This window comes from Convolutriloba macropyga, chromosome 4 (genome assembly GCF_964194025.1).
Source record: "Convolutriloba macropyga chromosome 4, txConMacr16.3, whole genome shotgun sequence".
Lineage (NCBI taxonomy): Eukaryota > Metazoa > Xenacoelomorpha > Acoela > Convolutidae > Convolutriloba > Convolutriloba macropyga.
The window spans coordinates 25,840,714-25,858,731 of NC_134471.1; the positions used below are offsets into that span (position 1 = coordinate 25,840,714).

The 18,018-nt window shown below is 35.4% G+C and overlaps 2 protein-coding genes across 3 annotated transcripts in view; both read right to left on the reverse strand.

The window, feature by feature from the left end:
* The window catches only part of LOC142337555 (uncharacterized), a 288,613-nt gene that overhangs the window by 37,067 nt on the left and 233,528 nt on the right, over positions 1–18,018 (reverse strand). The window lies entirely within an intron of this gene.
* Positions 6,524–9,160, reverse strand: LOC142338342 (uncharacterized). Of its 2 annotated transcripts, none has more exons than XR_012758971.1 (3): positions 8,611–9,160; positions 7,935–8,077; positions 6,524–6,873 (listed from the first exon to the last, which is right to left on the reverse strand). XR_012758971.1 is itself a non-coding variant. In XM_075388050.1 (3 exons), exons 1-3 carry the CDS (start codon positions 8,868–8,870, stop codon positions 6,731–6,733), a joined length of 321 nt encoding a protein of 106 aa, XP_075244165.1. In that variant the 5' UTR covers positions 8,871–9,160; the 3' UTR covers positions 6,524–6,730. The 2 variants fall into 2 exon arrangements, 1 of the variants encoding a protein (XP_075244165.1); XM_075388050.1 differs by having other exon boundaries at positions 8,836–9,160.

The following is an 18,018-nucleotide window of genomic DNA, read 5'->3' on the forward strand; positions in this document are numbered from 1 at the left end:
AGTTTTGGTTCATTCTACATCTCAGATTTGACATATGGTCAACAATTGCAAGCAGACTATTAAATTCTCGGACAAATAACGCATCTAAACCACTTCTGCTGACATCTTGAATAGGGACAGTGCATGTCGATTGCTGAGAATTTATATCGAGGCTAAATTGGTAAAAATAGACGTTTTGATGGTTAGTTCTATTTACCACTAGATGGTTTATTCTGATTTCTTCGCTCGAAACTTCTATGACAAATTTCCTTTATCAGTGGTCTCGCCCATCACATAATGATGGTTACCCACAACATTCAACTCTGCTGTGTTTTCTTCCGAGAATCCAGCTAGATTGAATGATTTTGTTATATTTCCTTTTTGGACACTGTATTGGATATAATCAAGCTCGAATCTATCTTGATTCTAGGAATGAAATTGTTGTTTTCCAATTGGGTCTAGGAATATAATCTTTAATCCTTTTTCTGTTTGCAACATTTCCGCGTTAATTTTTCCAAGTGTCACTTCTGCGTTGATGACTGCATTACCGGTAATATTTTTTTCGTTGGGGTTTGCCAAGCTACTGGATGTGCAAATTTTACACCTTTTTTGTTCCCGGCTTTCATAAAAGCGCTCCCTATTTTTGTTTTAATATTGATTTCTGTCTTTAACTCTTGTAGCTTACTCAATAGGGTGGTTTCGAACCATCAATTGCGAGTTTGATTGAATAAAAACTGGATATAACACGTGTCCGATAATAAACACAAGAGCATGTTTTTGGTTTTGAGTGCTGTTATCTCTTTCCCACAATGAGAACCTAGAGGTTTTTACTATATTTTCAAAGTTTTATGCTGTCATTTCAATTTACCTCTGGTAATATCAGTTTCTTAGGCATTGTCGGCATGCGTACTTCCAAGGCGCGAGATATATTGGATTGCATTGAGGAAACGCAGCTTGTTTCGTATGCTATGCGTCGATATTTAATGTTTTTTCTTCCACGACTTTTTTTAGTTTCGTGCGTACTTGATGATTAACTCAATGGTGGTTGGTCCTGTTGGGTCCTTTGGTTGTCTCTTTAATTCAGTTTCTCTGCTTTAGTGCCAAACTTCACCAAACTGAAATACCGTTGTTAGTTTTTCTTTTTCCAGGCGCAACACCTCGTAGAGCCCATCCATATTTTTCTTTGAGCGCTTATTTTTTGGTTTCTGTTTGACAATTTGAGGGCCAAAGAAGCTTCCTTTCTTGTAACTGGGAGTCCAATTTCGGTGGGATGCAAATTTCTGGCTCCCTGTTGGAGTCTGTGTTACGTTGTTTGTTTTCGTCTTGGCTCAATGAGTGTCTTTGGTTCTCAAATTCTACATCGCTCCTATTGCCATCCTCTCATTTATCTTTTGGGATTAGTTTAACTAAGCAAAATAATTTATTATCAAAAAATTTTAAAAAATTGTTAATATAATAATGTGTTTGGTTTTGGTTCAGTAGATATGTTACTAAGGGGATTATTACCATACGTCCAAAATGTGCATCAAAAGTTAAATGATAAATCGTCTTTTGAGGGCAAATTTGAAGTTGATGAATGATTGAATTTATTGAAGCTTTTATGCTAAAGTGGTTTTGCATCCCGGCTTTATTACCAGCTAGACGAGTTTTGATTGTTTGTATAAGCCTCTAAATTAAACCAACTGCTCTGTGATTGTGAATTGGAGCTTCAATCTATAGTGTTTTGATTGCAGTATGTTTTAATTAGCTGACCAATTTGACATTTAACTCAATCTAATCTTTGTGCGCGTGGTATGCCCTTCAATAAATTGTATTCTTGAAGGAGCTTTAAAACAATCAGTGCTCTTGTGCTATCAGATACTTCAGCTGCTGGGAATTTTAAAAAAATGATATATAAATGATAGAAAATAAACTTCTCCATCTTTAGGGAATAATGGACTTTAAATTTTTGCCAGTTTTTACGCAGGGCTTGCACGTGGTCGTCTTCGATAGCAAATACCTGTGCTTGTACAGCCACCATTCATGAACGGCCATGTCCGTCATCCCATAGCTCCCGGTTTGTGTCGCATGAATCGCCTCGATGTATGCGTTTTTAATTGAATTCTTAACTGCAATTCGGTCATCGACGCAAACACATCCACTTCCCATGTAAAATTCTTCCAATAGCAGTGTGTGTTTGGGATGATTTGCCTGCATCGTTCTTCGTGTTTTGGTACTAATTCAGTATCGGACGGCTTTTAAGATCGCGTTTTTAGATGTCAAACTCGCCATTGGTGTTCGGGAAAATATCTTAGAAAGGCTGAAAACGAAAATGAATTTATCTGTATAAGAATTGTCGGAGGTCGGTGTATTGGTAACATTGGTTGTATCCATTCTGCGTGTTGAAGGTGTAGTCGTATTTTCATCATCTGCAAATCGAACTTTGGAGGGCGTAGTTCATTTGATTTGAGAAAAGGTTTCGCCATCTGAGTTAGACATCATGAAAACAGAGGGAAATGATTGGGCAATTCGAATGAAATTAGAATATTTTTGAGTGACTGATTTGCCGGGCAGTTAGAAGCAAAAAGCAAGTTTCAAAGGTGGGTTGTCTCGTTTAGAGTTGAAGAATTACTACAGTTTGGTGTTAATTTGCTACTAATGTTTTCAGTTTTATTAATTTCATAACGTTCTTGCTTTTGCGCTGCAAATTCACCGCATATTTTTGGTCATTGGTATTTATGTTATTTGCATCCAATTTATATGCCGTATTTTGCACCCGAGATCCGTATAACTTATAGAATTCAAAAAAAAAACGTTTTACGCTGTTTTTGATGGCGTATAACTTAGCAACTCTTAATTGCTCGTCACAAATCGATATATAAACAGCTTTTTTCTGTTGTTCACGTTAGAAATAATCTACTAATCCAATTTTTGAACCAAGAAGAAGATCTGTTGAGATGTTTAAGAGATTTAAATTGTCAACCGATCGGAGTAGGTGACTATTATACGACTTATTTGCTCGAATTTCTCGCATTACAGACAATAAAGCCCTTTGATCCGTTAAAACAGTAAAAAAAAAGTGCATTAAAGATAATACTTGAAATGATCGATTGACCGGACTACACCCAATAATTTGAATTCATTGATGCTATATCGTTGATGCTATAACTGAGTTGAGAAAACGCGAGGCGAATGCTACCGTATGACAACCATCAAGTGTGCGTTGTTCGAGTGCACAAACAAGACCTTTTCTAGTGGCAGCACAGTTAATTCGTGTTTCTAAATTTGGGTTAAAGTGCTTTTCTCTATTGCATCGGCAATTTTTTCTTTAATTAGATTGAAATGTATTCAGATGTCTCAGTACATTTTGTATTCTTCTTTAGTGATGGTCGGAGAGGACGACAAAATTGTGACAGATTGGATATAAGTTTACGCAGATGCTGAACGGAGCCCATAAAGGATCTTAAGTTCTTAAAATTATTTTGTGAAGTGAGTTATTCCTGATGGAGGGATCCAGGGTCCAAGCCATTCAATTTGTTTTTTTTGCATAATGAGAATTTGCTAAATTGATTCTAAGATTTTTCTCGTCTAACTTTATGAGGCATTTTCTCACAAGATGAAAGTGGTGTTCAATCCATCCTCTACTTACCAACAAAATATTGTATAAGAAACAGAAAGTGTTGGTAAGGCCATCACTTAGTGTGCAATCGATAACTTTCTGAATTTCAGATAAGCCATAAAAAGAAACAAATCAAAAATTCAGAAATTGAGAAGAAACATATCTGATAAGATATAAAAGGCTGTTTTCAAGCGGTAAAGGTCATATCACCACTTACTAGATTGAAATTACAATGGTGGGCCGTATCAGCGTGCAAATTGACTTAGCTGTACGCGTATTGCAAATCCAAAAATAATCTTTTTTAACTGTATTTACAATCATTTACATTATAAATTGATCAGAAAAAATTCACAAGTTTTCAACATGTCCTTCATTTAGTAATTTTTCAAGTTCGATGCATTTTATTTTTCGGTTGTAGGTGACTTTTCTTGGTACCACTGACGAGTCGGGTAGCAAGATACCGTTTGTGTTGCCGATTATAATATTCATGTTTTGCGGTGCGATTGTTGTCGAGTTTTTTGATCTATCATTGCGACGTAATTATGTCCGAGCAATCATATTCAGAAATGTATTGTTCGTTGTTAATAAAGAAGCTCTTATTTTGATTATCATATTGATCTTTGCTCTTAGAAATTTCAACGTTAATTATGCGTTTACTTTGCAGTGTATTTTTGTGAATGTTTTGTTATTTCCGACATACTTTTGCGAAGTGGCATAGAAGTCCGCAGTGATTAAATTTCTAACATAAAGTGGAGCAAACCTGACGTTGTGTAGATGTCCATTAGTGCCCGCAATTCCAAAAAAGACCATTTGTTTCGAGATTGATTGTTCTTCTGTTGCTCTATTGTACACGAGTATTCGCGCCGCAAAACCGAGTCAACTGTTGTATCGTGTTCTCACCGTTCCTGTTGGAGGAAGTCCTCTGTTGATTTTGGTGGCCAATTTCCATGTTGACAGCGATGTTATGTGGTCGTTTGCGATCAACTGTTTCTCTCAAAAGTTCACGTTATATGTCGTATTCGCGCATGTTTGTGATGAAAATGTCCCGAATTATGGCCTCCTCGCGGCCTCCTCCAACAACAATTGCAATTTTCTGCGCGTTCCTTGAGAGTACTAAAAGGCTGCTCCACTTTCTCCTCTTTCTTTTGTGTTCTAGCGAAGAAAACATAGCGATCGAAAGTGATATTACGATGGCGAATGAAGCGGATTTCTAACATATCCCACAACCCAAAGTAGTTAGGTCGTATATAATGTCATGAGGAAATTTCTGTTTTAGGAGGCGAGGTCCTTCAGTTGCGATGCAGAGGAAAAGATGGGAAATGCATTTCTGATCACATAGTGTCCACGGTTTTTCGCCACAAAAAAGGCTACCTCAGTTATTTTCTGACACTTTAAAACCCATTGGAGTTTGAGTTGCCTAATTCGGGTTTGTCCTTCTTGATCTGTCTGTCAGTAGCATCCTCAGTTGGGGCTTCGTATTTGGGCTCGGGTGGTATTCTAACTCGGCGCAAGTAGGGTGTCTAGAGATATGTTTTCTTGGGCCAGGATAGCCAACTTGACCTGAGTTCCCCTTTCTTCCATCTTAATGGTGGATCCGTTGTCGCCCTCTCTCAAAAAGTTTTGATAGACAAAGGTGACTTTCAAGATTCGCGAGCTGACAGCGCCATGTCGTACAGAATTTCGGCTCTGTATAGTTTTAATGAAATCTTGGCCAAATTTCGGATTTAGCTGTTCCAAAGAAATGGTTATGACAGCTTTTGATATGCATTCGCTCAGTGAATGCATGTTTAAAATTTAGAGTAATGATTCGCTCAGCGAATGACTTAGAATTCAAATTTATTCGATTGAACGTACTAGCTGAGCAGAAACTATTTGAAAAGAACTGCAACTTTAAAATGAATTGATTTGCAAAATAATAAAATTAAAATGGAACAAGAATTTGATCAGCTGTTTGATCATGCACATTAAAGAACTGAATAAAACTAATTTAGGAAATCGGCTGTAGGCCACCGGAAACAGACAACGTGGACATACATATAATCACTGAATCATATAAAAAAATTTAATGAAATGTGAACAACTGTGATATGGTCTTGAAATAAACTAAAATGAAATGAAATTGATCTGAAAATGAACTAAATTAAAAATTAGGGAAATTTAAAAAATTAGCGCCACGAATGAATTGTACAATTTTTTCCCTCAATGTCAAAGTCACTTGATTACGTAATTTGGGCAGTAATTTATTCTAATTCTCTGGTCGTATTGCCTGCCATATTCAGTTTATTTCACACTTCTTGCCCTGGCTTGTCAAATAAATGGATATAAGATTTGCACCCCCAATCAGCAGTTCGTGAGCGACAATATATTAATTTGAGACTAAGATACAGCACTTTTGAACCGCGAAATCGTGTATTATGAAGTTGCAATTTCGCCCGATCAATAGTCCCTTTTACGCCCTGAGTTGCGTTTGTTTGTTAAGTAAGTGGAAAAACATTGTCTCTTGTTAAAACAAAACCCACTTTTTAGTTATTAAAAGTAGGTAAAAAACCCAATTAATTTAGTTAGAATCCCAGACGGGATTTGTTTGTGCGGAAATGGCCTCTTAATCCAGTTGCTTCATAGAAATCATTAAAATGTTGCTTCATAAAAATATGTTGAATTAAGTTTACGTCTCCTGTGGTTAAGGAGTAAACAGAAGTCTCGGCGAGGTTTGTACCCAGAATGTACTAAGTCGTTTTTTGCAATTCCTAGCAAATTAGAAAATTTTTGATGGAATTTTTGCAATTCCATCATTTACAGCCAAATTTCAGATTTCAAGTTTCATAGTTTAAGATTTAAGTAACTTGATTTTATATTAATGTCTTTGTCCAAAAGGTAGAAAAATAATCGATTTTCCTCCGCGCAATTGAGTCTAGATTCCGCCGCAATTGAGTCTTAAAATATCACTTTACGGAAACGAGAAAAGATTGAATTAACTGTTGAATATCAAACATTGCAGCAAACATTCTTCCGTTAATTTATATCAAATTATCAGTTCGCTGTTAGTGTGTTAAGGAAATAGCTGTAAAATACAAAGTTTAAAACGCAAGAAGTTGCTTTTTCTTTCAAATGGAAGCAAAATCTGACGTTGCAAGATCCGAATTGACAATCCAGTTAAAAGTTACGTTCCCCTCGTTTTCTGAAAAGGCGCAGTGGGATATTCTTACGGCATACATGCGTCCAAGCATCGCAGAATCCCACAAAGCATTCTTCTGAAGATTCGCACGATTGTCCAGCACCCTTTGTGTTAGCAGACCCTGTGAACATTTTAAAAATTGAATTCAATTGATTGCGTCATGACATAAACAGATATTAATCGATTGTTTTGCATGAAGTCAGCCGCTGTTATTTAAAAATAAAAAAGTTGCCAACAAAGTAGCTAAGAACTGTTTGCTCATACGGCATTATTATTTAAAATGTATAATAAGCTCCGTATTATTCTTTATTAACGCAGTTCTTCGTGAAAAGAAACACCTAAGAAGTAACAGGAATTTGTTTTAGTTTTAAGAAAAAAATAAAGTGTCCCAAAAACGTACTGCTGCATGACACAGTGAAATTCCAGAAAGGGTTGATCTATGATCAGATCAAAAATGGTAATAATTCGTGGATATTATCCATGAATGAACGTTTCATGAAGCATCTACCATCAATCTTTGGGACTCATTGGGTGATTCATCGAATCATTGTGGTATGTTTTAGCAATTGTTAACAAAAATTGACGTGCTTGTTAATGGGCAGACTAATCCTGAAAACGATTTTAAATTCACCTTCAGCGGTGAATTTATGTAATTTTACAGCTACCGGGCGATAAATATTTTTTCGCCGCATTCGCTGCTTGATTTATGTGATTTCACCGTATTCACCGCTTATCTTACAATGTTTTCAGCATTCAACGCTGATCTTGCATATTTTTTGCGTTGAATGATGGTGACCCTCAACCCGGGTTAAATGCATATCTTCCTGTCAGTGTCACAGTATCCCCCAAAGCATTGCTACTAGTTTTCACAACAGTAATCGAAACGTTTAGTAGGGCCGAATCCTGTAAAAATTGGTAACCCTTTCTTTAAATTGGTTTGAAATGAATTAATTGGGTGACAGTGTACATTGATTTTGCATGTGATTGTTTTTTAACACATTTTGACGCTTCCCATCCGGTAATTATTATACTGTTACGTCAAAAACTGAGGTTTCGCGACCTAAGAGTAGATGGTTGATACGTTTTGATGTAAACTTGTTATTATTCGTTTAATGATGTAGCTTAGTAGGGTTGGTGTAGAAAAACTGCCAGCCTAATTAGAAGGTTGTTTCTCGGACTTACTTAAAAAGGGACTGAATACTTCACGCTGGTGCAGAGCGTCCTGAGCTCTTCGATTGTGGAAGTTATCAGCTGTAACAATTACAGTCAGAAGAGCCAAAAGCGCTACTTCTCTAATCATTTTTGATAGCTTGGGATTGACAGACCTGAAATTAAAAAAAAACAGATAAATAATATACTTAGGTAGCTAGCTTTGCATTGACTAAGCTTTGTTTTTCCTATGTTAAACTCAATCAACGTAAAGTGTACCTGAAAACAGCCAATTATTTTCGCGTCACCGCTATAGTTCATAAGAACAAAAACTTACTACGATAATACTTATAGCTCCAATTGAATCTAAAATTGAGTTGCAGTGAAACAAAAACTGTTTTCTACGGTTTCAGAGACAGATTTGTGATGCAATTTACTAAGAACCACAAAAGACGGTGTTTTGTTTGCTGTTCCTTAAAATTTTCAGCCTCAGATTTCTCTTCGCTGCGCTTAAACTATTTTTGGCAAGCTTAAAAATGTTGTTTGATAACCTTACTGAAAATCTGAAATTATAAACTGCAGTACTTTACAAAAAAAGTTCATTCTAGTTATTTTTCTTTAACAAGTTTAACGTAAAATTTTACCTTAACTCAAGTTAAGGTAAAGTTAAGGTAAACATTACCTTAACTTTACCTTACCAATATTATACCTGAGCTCCGTTGAGGTAAATTTACTTAACTTTATTCAGTTTGTATACACTTTTTGTTTAATAAAAGGTCACTGGCGATTTTCGATATAAGATTTGCAAAATTTTTCTTAAATTTATAACTTTCGGAGGGCAATTTGAGACCAATTTTTCAAGATTAAACGGCTCGTTTTTGAAAAGTCAGTTTGAAAAATGAGAACTTTTTTAATATATGCGTTTTTAAATTACATTAATGTGACTGGATACCGCCGCTTCAGTTTCATTCTTGTTTAGCTTGTATACCAATACTCGAGTGAACTAAATTTTTCACGCTGAAGTAACTGAAAAAATTCAAGTTACGCAAATGATAGTTTGTTTATTATATTTAATATGAAAACTGCATTTTTGAATATTCGAGTAAGCTGGCCATGAGCTATGCACAGAATGAATGCCAAAAATGTGTAAAGTGAATGCACGCTGAACTACTTTTCAGCCCCAGACCAATAAATTGAATAACATTTCTTAACAAAAATTGAAATCCAAATGACTAAATGACAAAATGATATTCAATCAAAGCTGCCATACGTTAGTTTTGTATATTCTTGATTAACTGAAATTGAAGATTTTGTTCAAGAGTATGTTTTTCGTTTGACGAATTCAAACGCCTTTCATTTGATTAAAAAAACTCAGAATAACTGCTAAAATTTTTCTCTCATGTTTTCATATTTTTGTCTGTATGTTGAACTTATTCAGCTTAGTTGAAAGAGAAAGAGCAGAAAAAAAGAGTCCCGCACATAATAGCACACGAACAGTTGTAGACAAAATACTGTGTTGAATTTAAAATTCAGCTAAGATCGTTCGGAGCGTAAGTTTAGAACATAACTCCTAAAAGTTATTTTCTCAAATTTTTGAATTCCCTTAAAACCCACTGCACTGACAAACTTACAAACAAAAGGGTCATAATGTAGAGAAGAACTTTTAAATCTAAACATCAGATAAATAACTCAAGGTGTGTACTTTTGCAATAAAATCTTTTAAAATCTCTTAAATTTTCTTAAGATAGCTTGAGTTACAAAAACTGTTTTTTCTAGCAGTCCCATTAAACATAGAGTTAAACTTATTCACACGGGTTCACAAAGAAACTCGTTATGTTTTACACATGATTATATGTCATTGAACTAAACATTAGCTTCACAGTGGAAATGGAGGCACCGATTGATGTCACTGAACAAATATTAGGCCAATTATAGCATAGTTTTATTCATTTTGGCCCAATCTTGGTTTAATTTTAATTCATATAAAAAGCAATGTATTCAGAAGCTTAATTCATGAATTGAGTTTTTTTAACTGTTGTTAGATTAAACTTACAATTCATTAAGTGTTTATTTTAGACGTTTTTGTCGGGATTCATTTTGTTGAGGCTGTTTTGTTTGCTTCTAGTAGAGTCTTTTCTCCAGAATTCTTTTTTCTAAGAGTATTTTGCAATTTGAGACTGTTTTGTTTGGGGCTCTTTTGTCTGGGAAAGTTTTATCTGGAAATTCTATGAGTTTAATTTGAGTCAGTCACTAGCCTGTTCACAAATACAATGAAATTTAGGAAAAAGAGAGTAAAATAGAAAGTTTAATCCTAGTTGAAAATGCTGAAAGTAGAAAATTAGAAAAGGCTAGGACACAAGTTGTATTCATTTTTGTATAGAGAAGTTTTCATTATAATGAAATTGTTATTTTATTTTGTCCTCTAAATGCTAATGTTATCAGTGTAAAGAAAATATAACATTAATTTTATAAAAAAAAACTTTTAAAAGGTGTGAATAGTGAGAAGACTAACGTATACTTTGGTACAAACAAAGCAAGTACTTTATAAGTTTGAATTGTATTCTCTCAGCGTCAACATAATGTCTAAAAAACTGAGTTTAGGCTAAACCTTGACTTCATTTATTCCAATAACTCTATAAAAATCCATAAACCTGAATCCAATTCACAGAAAACTCAAGACCTAATGTCCAACGGAATGACTGGAGCGAAGTGTCATCGCAAATTTGAAAAACAGCTCAAGGAAAAATGTTTCCCTCAACGGATTTTCTCTGATCAGTACTACTGTCATCGTCCTTCCTTTCTATATTGTCTGCTGAGTTATTTTTCGCCTTTTTCAGTTTCTGTTTCGACAACCCACAACAAAAATTTCCATTATTTTGTTCAACACTTAAACAGATTTCTGAAAATTTATCACTATTTGAGCATTTTTCGAAGGAAAAATGTACAGTTAAAATTACGCTTTTTGCGTTTTTCTCATAACAGTTTTGTATTCAACATTATTGAAATTTAACACTAGGCGTGACTTGTTCGAACCTGGTTTAATTCTGCGCCATTTTCGGGACTCCCATTCGAACTAAGGACAACTCCACACCTATCAGGACGCCTCTGTTTGATAAGACGCGGCTTCGAATCCAACTTTTGTTTACTCTGTCTTTGTTTAGTAAGTAAACTACGTACCTTGTCCTTGTTTCTCCAAATAACGACAAGAGTAGGCAAATATATGGTTATATATTTATTATAATAAAACCGTTATGACAAATGTTAAAAACCAGTATTATGAACAGTAATTCTCAATTTTTCCGCTACTCTTTTTTCGTTTCATAGACCTCAGCCTGGTTTAAAAAGGAACGCTGTTGCTGCCATAAAATTTTATCAGTCAATTTTTAAATTTTTTTAGTTATCTGTGTTAATGTATAGGACATCTGAATCTATTTGTTTTGTTTTCTTCCCGGGTTGAGGTGTGACCGCAATTCAGCGCAAAACTTTATTGCCTGGTATCGGTGAAATTACATAATTTCACTGCTGAATTTAGCGGTCAGTTAACATAAATTCACCGCTTAGAAAACGCTTCGAATTGTCTTTTGCTCAACGAAGTTAGGATACACTTATTAAAAGACGCACGGAAAATTAACCCACGAATAATCATACATATTTTGAAATTTTTTAAGCGGTGAATTTATGTAGTTTCACCACTAGAGTAGGCGGTGAACTTACATAATTTCACCGGATTCACCACATTTCACCGCTAAAATCTGTAATTTCGCCGCTTACAAAAGTTCAACCTGTATGTTTTACATAAAAGGAGATTGAATTTGGTTTAAAATCAAAACAAATACTCTCGCTTTTAGCGAGAAGTGACGCAGTGGAAGGAAAAGTGGCTGACATGCAGGAGGTGAGAGGTTCGAATCCGTGCACGACGATAACTTGTCGTAAGTTGAGAAATGTGGTGAATTTCTGTAAGTTCACCGCTTACTCTAGCGGTGAACTTACATAATTCCACCGCGTTTCACCGCAAAATTATGTACAAAAATTACAGTGAAAAAATCAAATTTTCACCGCTTATCTTACATATTTTTCCAAGTTTTTCTCAACACGGGTTACATCAGACTTTTCATTCGCAGCAGTTAAATTTCTGGGCTTAAAGCAAAATTTTACAGTATTTTTCATTATTTTTAAAGGTTTTCAAATTGCGTGACAAAATTTTTGAGCAAACATGACTTAACTTTTGGAGCAAACATGAGTAAACTCGTTTCCGCGCCTTTTTTTAAAAAAACCTGAAATGAGAATTTGAGAGTTTGACATTCCGTCGACTTTTAAACTCGCCTCTGGTTTAATTTTTTCATCCAATGGTTTTCTGACTTTTATAATGGTTGTCGATAATAAATTCTAAAGTTTTGACTTCGTTCGCAGTTGTTGGTTCACTGTTGAAATTAAAAACGCTTTAACTCTCTAAGTTAATTTTTGTTAACAATTGTTTTAGGGTTGTTTCGGTTTTTATTACTGTTAATAACCAGAGCTATTGTTTTCCAACAAACGAAGAGAGTTTTCCTATCTTGATTACTTTTTTCAATACGTTTGATGGTTTAGTCAGTTCATCGCTTAGTGGAAAGCAAAAACAATATCAGCTGCTGTTTAAGAACAAAATTTTTGAGGTTATTTTAGGTTTTTTTGATATTTCCGTACAAGTTTGATCAAATTCGAAACGAATAAAATTCAAAAAGATATCGAGATTTGGAATCTTTTTTTTCTCGTGTTGTTTCTGTTGTCTCAAAGTGACTGTAAGTTATTTGAATCCTTCGCATTTCATCAAAATGTCATTGATTTTAGAATTTTCTCCTCAGATTATTCCTCCCCTTGTTTTTCTTTGTCCGCTTCAACAGTTTCATTTCCTTTGATGAAATTAGGTTAGCAATTTGTGCTGGTTGAAAAAATTTGTGATCGAACTGGTTAAATGTTTCTTCTGCTGGATTAATTGCATTAGCTTGATGTTTTTTCAATGAAAAGATAAAAATTGATTTTTTTGTGCTATTGAAACAAGATTATTCTCAATTTTAAACACGTCTGTCCGTATTTACGAATCCATCATTTTCCCTGGACCAAAAAGAAAACGTTTTGTGCGAATGCTCCGTCGGGCTTCTGTGTTTAGGTAACGATCGACGTTTTTTAGGCATTAATTAACTCTGTTTCTTATGTAGTTGGCTAAATTGCTGGATTTATTAGTATTGTAAAATTTCACTAATGGTTTTATCAAAATTTATGTAAATTGTTCTTGCTTCACTTTCTTTCCGAAATATTTTCTAATGATACAGCATGATTTTTTTTACTAAGCACTCGATCATTTTGCTAAGCTAGATAAAAATGACATTTGACTGCACGAAATTTACTCTAATCAAATAAAGAAGGTGCGTCTTGACCCATGGTTTTTCTTCGACATAATAATGGAACTCTGGTTTATTTGTGACTTTGTTTACTGTTTTCGATTACGCTATCCGAGCAGTTTTCCCTCTTTCAACGCGGAAGTCTCAACCAGCACTTGCTCTGAAAATTTAAATTGTTAAAAGACTAAAAATTTCAGACATTATTTGTTCTGTTGGCTCTTGAAACAAGGATCTTTTGCAACATTGAATATTAGTCCGTTTCTATTTGTATTTAATTGAAACAAATTTTTTTAAAAAAAAATACAAGTTTTCTGAAACCAGTAATTCACTACATAACCTAACATAATACAAGACGTGGATCTCCCCCGTTTCTGCTATTCAGCTCAGTGGATGTGAAGGTCAATACGAAAACCGTGTGGACCGCGCTCCCATCAATAATCTGAGAGACTAATTAGGTTAACCATCACTGGACCATGACATTCACAATCTTTACTGTAAACTCTATTTAATTCTTTGGGTATATAAACAAACAACTGGGCATTCAGATTTGTTTTTTGTCATTGCCTTAACAAGAGCTCTGGCTGGATAATCAGGACGCAAGAAAATTCGAAGAAACAACAACTAAGCATACCAAAACTCATTTTAAGCTTCGTGGGAGAAAAACATACTCAAGGGTACCAAATATTAATTGTTTAATTTTAGGGGAAAACAAACTCTCTCCCTCAGTATTCAGAGAAAACTCAGTTTTTCAAAGCTTTGTTAAAACCCGAAGTACGTAGGATAGGTTCACGCGCATGAAATGGTTACGCATTTTAGAGCATGTTAGTTGAAAACCGAAATGTCAGTCTTTTTGTTTGCGCAATGAGGAATCACAGAAGCCGACAAAAGTTGATTGGGTCAACTTTCAACGCTTTCTCGCACGAAATCAAAGCTATTTATTCAACCTGAATGAACAACTGAGGCCAAAGCTGACAGAAAATGAAGCACTTGATAATGACATTGTCTAATCAGGAGAAACTGACGCCAATTTGACTCAGACCATTGACGTAATAAAAAGATTCAAAAAACACTTTCAACGTTCTTCTGCCTCGAAAACATCCACTGCCAAGGCCTTAGGGTCTCAGAAAGTTGAAGATTGTCAAGAAACATCAAATTGCCAAAATTTTTCTTGCCAGCACTATCGGGAAACTACATGGATTGGATTGGATATGAATCAAGGATTTGACCAAGGGGCAGCTACTGACTTCTAGGCAGTCAGAAGATGGAATATCTCATGTCTTCGTTGAAACGGGATGCCGCAAAATTATTGGTCTCAGTACAAGTAACTGCCAACAATTTTGACGTTGCTATGGAAATATTAGTAAACAGATACGAAAACAAAAAGATAATCTTCATTCAAACGCATCTTCATTCAAACGTTTCATATAGTTTTTTACAACGCAAATTGCCACAGGTTCCGAAATTTGACTGAAGCAATGGACGAATATCGACTTGCCCTACAGAACGTAGACGAAGCCGTGATTGGTCAGGATATTTTTTCGTAAATTGGATCAGTGAGAATCTGCCAGCTGGAACAAGAAAAAAATGAGAGCTACCATCCAAAGGTAAGGAGCTTCAAAAGTACAAAGGGCTCCGACTATTTTCAGAACAGGCTCAAGTCTTAGAAGCAACATCACCACAAGAAACTAGTTGCATGACTAAACCAATCAAAATACTTTTTTGTGTTACCTTCACAGTGTTTAGGCAGTTTTTGAGCAACGATGTGAGTTCTGTGAAGAAACGCAAAATATGATTAAATGTTTAAAACTTAAGAAACACATAGTGAAAGAGCTAGCCGAGTTGATAAAGGTAAAAAAAACTCTGGATCGGATGTTTGCGACAGATCAGATTGTGGGAATTCAAATGCAAGCAGTGTGGGAAAAACATTACACCCCTTTTGCCTTGTGAGAACATTCATGACATAGGTACAAAAACCGCAACAAGTTTTGGACAAGTAGATGACAAAATTAAGCAAGGTACTACAACAGCATCTGCTGCAGGGAAGACAAAATATAATTGCAGAATAACAGCTGCAATGACCAAAAAAAACTATGGAAGAAATTTTTCACCCAACAGCTATTGTTTCTGTTAAAGTTTGATGAGTAATTGTTCACCTGAAAAACTAACTAGATTTTAAATCACAGAACAATAATCTGATAACAGAATCAGCTGTTCAACGCCTGCAAATGAAGAAGAACGCCTTCAAATGTCGAAGTAACAGAGGTACAATACAATAAGGGGTACATTAGTCTTTCCCTCACCTCAAATATTAGATAATCAACCATCAACACAAGTGCAGCAGTTTTAACAAAAATGACAGACAATTTGCCACTGCGTTTCATTAACACGAGCTTTGGGAAACAGTGAAAGAGTTGCAATTAGGATGCTCAAACTCCAACATAACATCAACCATTGACATATTAAAAACGGGATAAGGGAACGAAATTTGGGAATCACATACAGGCTTTCAAGTTTTGGTTGGATTCTTATTCAAAAACAACCAGCCAAAACGGATAAGTTAAGTCTTACAAACCATATTTGTTCGATCAGAACCAGGGATACAGCGTTTCTGGGAGATAGAAGAATAGCCAACAGCAAAACTTTGAACAAGAGCGGAAAATGTTGCGAGCAATCTTTTAGGTCGTTTTTTAATAAGAAATTGACATTCGAAGATGAGCCATAGTTGGTAGGGGACTCTCTTCTGCCAGCAAAAAAATAGACTACTAATTTTTTTACGTAGACTGGAGAGATAACCGGAGCGCATTAAAAGATGGAAAGACTATAGAAGAATTTTAATATTTTGTCCTATGGAAAAGGTACCAATGTCAATACGTATACTTCCCTCTGAGACATCATATTATCTCTGCTATCACTTTGTATTCAAATATTCAAGCACTAAAACAAAATAGAGAGTCGTTTTCGATTAATCTGCCCCGACGACAATGACAGTTTCCTTGAATGTTAGACTGATGATCGGAACAAAAATTCAACAAGACCTGTTTAGCATGCTGTTTTGATTCCTCTTGCATTACGTTGCCCTGACAGCAGATAATGCAAATATAAATTGGCAAGTGGAATTGAACAGAAAAGATAAGAATTATTATCGCACTAAATTGAAATACCCACAATCCGAGATAATCGAAAGGTATCGAATGACAAGAGTAAGGTATTGTGTTGCCTCATAATCGTATCTTTCAATACTATTTCTACAACTTCTTGCAAAAAGATTTAAAGATGACAACCTTTGCCTGCTCATGACAATCGATATGTTTGTGGATAAGTTACCCACAGGTACAAATGGTTTTCAGGCTGAAGAAGAACTGCAAGACTAATTCATCAAAATTTTGCTAACGCGGGTTTTGGCGAACGGGAATGTAGTTCAAGCAACTCCCGACTGGTTTTAAGCCTTTCAAGATAAAATTCCGCGATACTTGCGATACATGTAGCAATACATGCGACTTGGCGTTCAACTCGAAGGACCTATAATCCACGCCGAAAGAGTTGGATTTTTGGATGACTTTCTGCAGTAGAAAATCTTCTGCAAAAGTGCAAGCCGTGCATATCTTTTGATGACAAATTGCTGCAACACCAGCTGAGAAAGACATGGCACGAGAGAAAGTTTTGCCATCATCAACAATCATCTCATCGAGATTAGAATATTATGGACCCTTTTATATCAGGGTTGCATTACAACAGCTAGAAAAATTGTATGTGGCCATTTTCATTTTTACAGCACTAATTCAGTTCTCATGAAGCTAGTGAACTCTTAATAAATGAAGATTGAATTGCAGCATTCAAAAGACTCACAGCTCATCGAAGGGAGAAATAAGTAGTAATAATCCAACTCAATTATTTGGAACAACGAGATAGCTTGAATTTAGCGAAGCCTTAGCAGCGAAGAAGTTCCAGTATTTTATCTCTGTGTTCAGCTTCAAGAACAAAAATTACTTGGTTGACAATTTTTCCTAGGACACCAATTTTTGGAGGTTACGGGATTCAGCGTTCGCTTTCAAGAAGTGCCATGAGTTTTGCAGATTTTGTGTCACTCTTCACCCAGATGAGAAAAATTTTGAGCTCGAGACCTATTACATTTGATTTAAAGGATGCAGAATGCTAATGATGTTATGGGAAGCAGCAGTCAAGTTCATGAAGCGCTATTTGTATAGAAAATTTTACAACTCTCTTGACTCAGAAGAAAAACTTTTTGAACTTGAGACCTATTACATCTGTTTGAAATGATGCTAATGATGCATTTGGCCAAAATAATTTCTTATAAGAAGACCAATTCAGCAGAGCCAGAACTAAAAATATAATCAGGAAAAAAACAACACGTAACCAACAGGTGAAAAAGATGGATAAACTCGAGAGATTTTAGGAGGAAAAGCTAGACGGATTATTTATCTACACTGCGTAATGTAGAAAACTGCAGAGAGAACAAACAAACATTGCATTAAACGATATAGTTCTCTCGATGGCGGACAACAGGCCACCCGTGACAAAGTCACATGGATGAAAGAAAAGGTCTTTTGACGGAAATGACAAAAACGTTGGAGTCGCACAACTTCAAACAGCCGCTGGACTTCTCATACTACCTGCAAAGAAAACAGTTCTATTGATGAAAGAGGATATCGACATGCTAATAAACCAGTTCGATAATGAAGTAGAAGAAGATAGAAGATGTGGCAAAAGTGCGTATGGGA

Excerpts from the sequence above, each read along its gene's own strand:
- LOC142338342 (XM_075388050.1), bottom strand. The coding sequence starts at position 8,870 with ATGAAACTGAAGCGGCGGTATCCAGTCACATTAAT. Across the intron at positions 8,078-8,835 it reads CGGTATCCAGTCACATTAAT|GTCTGTCAATCCCAAGCTAT; the intron begins GTAATTTAAAAA and ends TTTTAATTTCAG. Across the intron at positions 6,874-7,934 it reads AGTATTCAGTCCCTTTTTAA|GGTCTGCTAACACAAAGGGT; the intron begins GTAAGTCCGAGA and ends AAATGTTCACAG.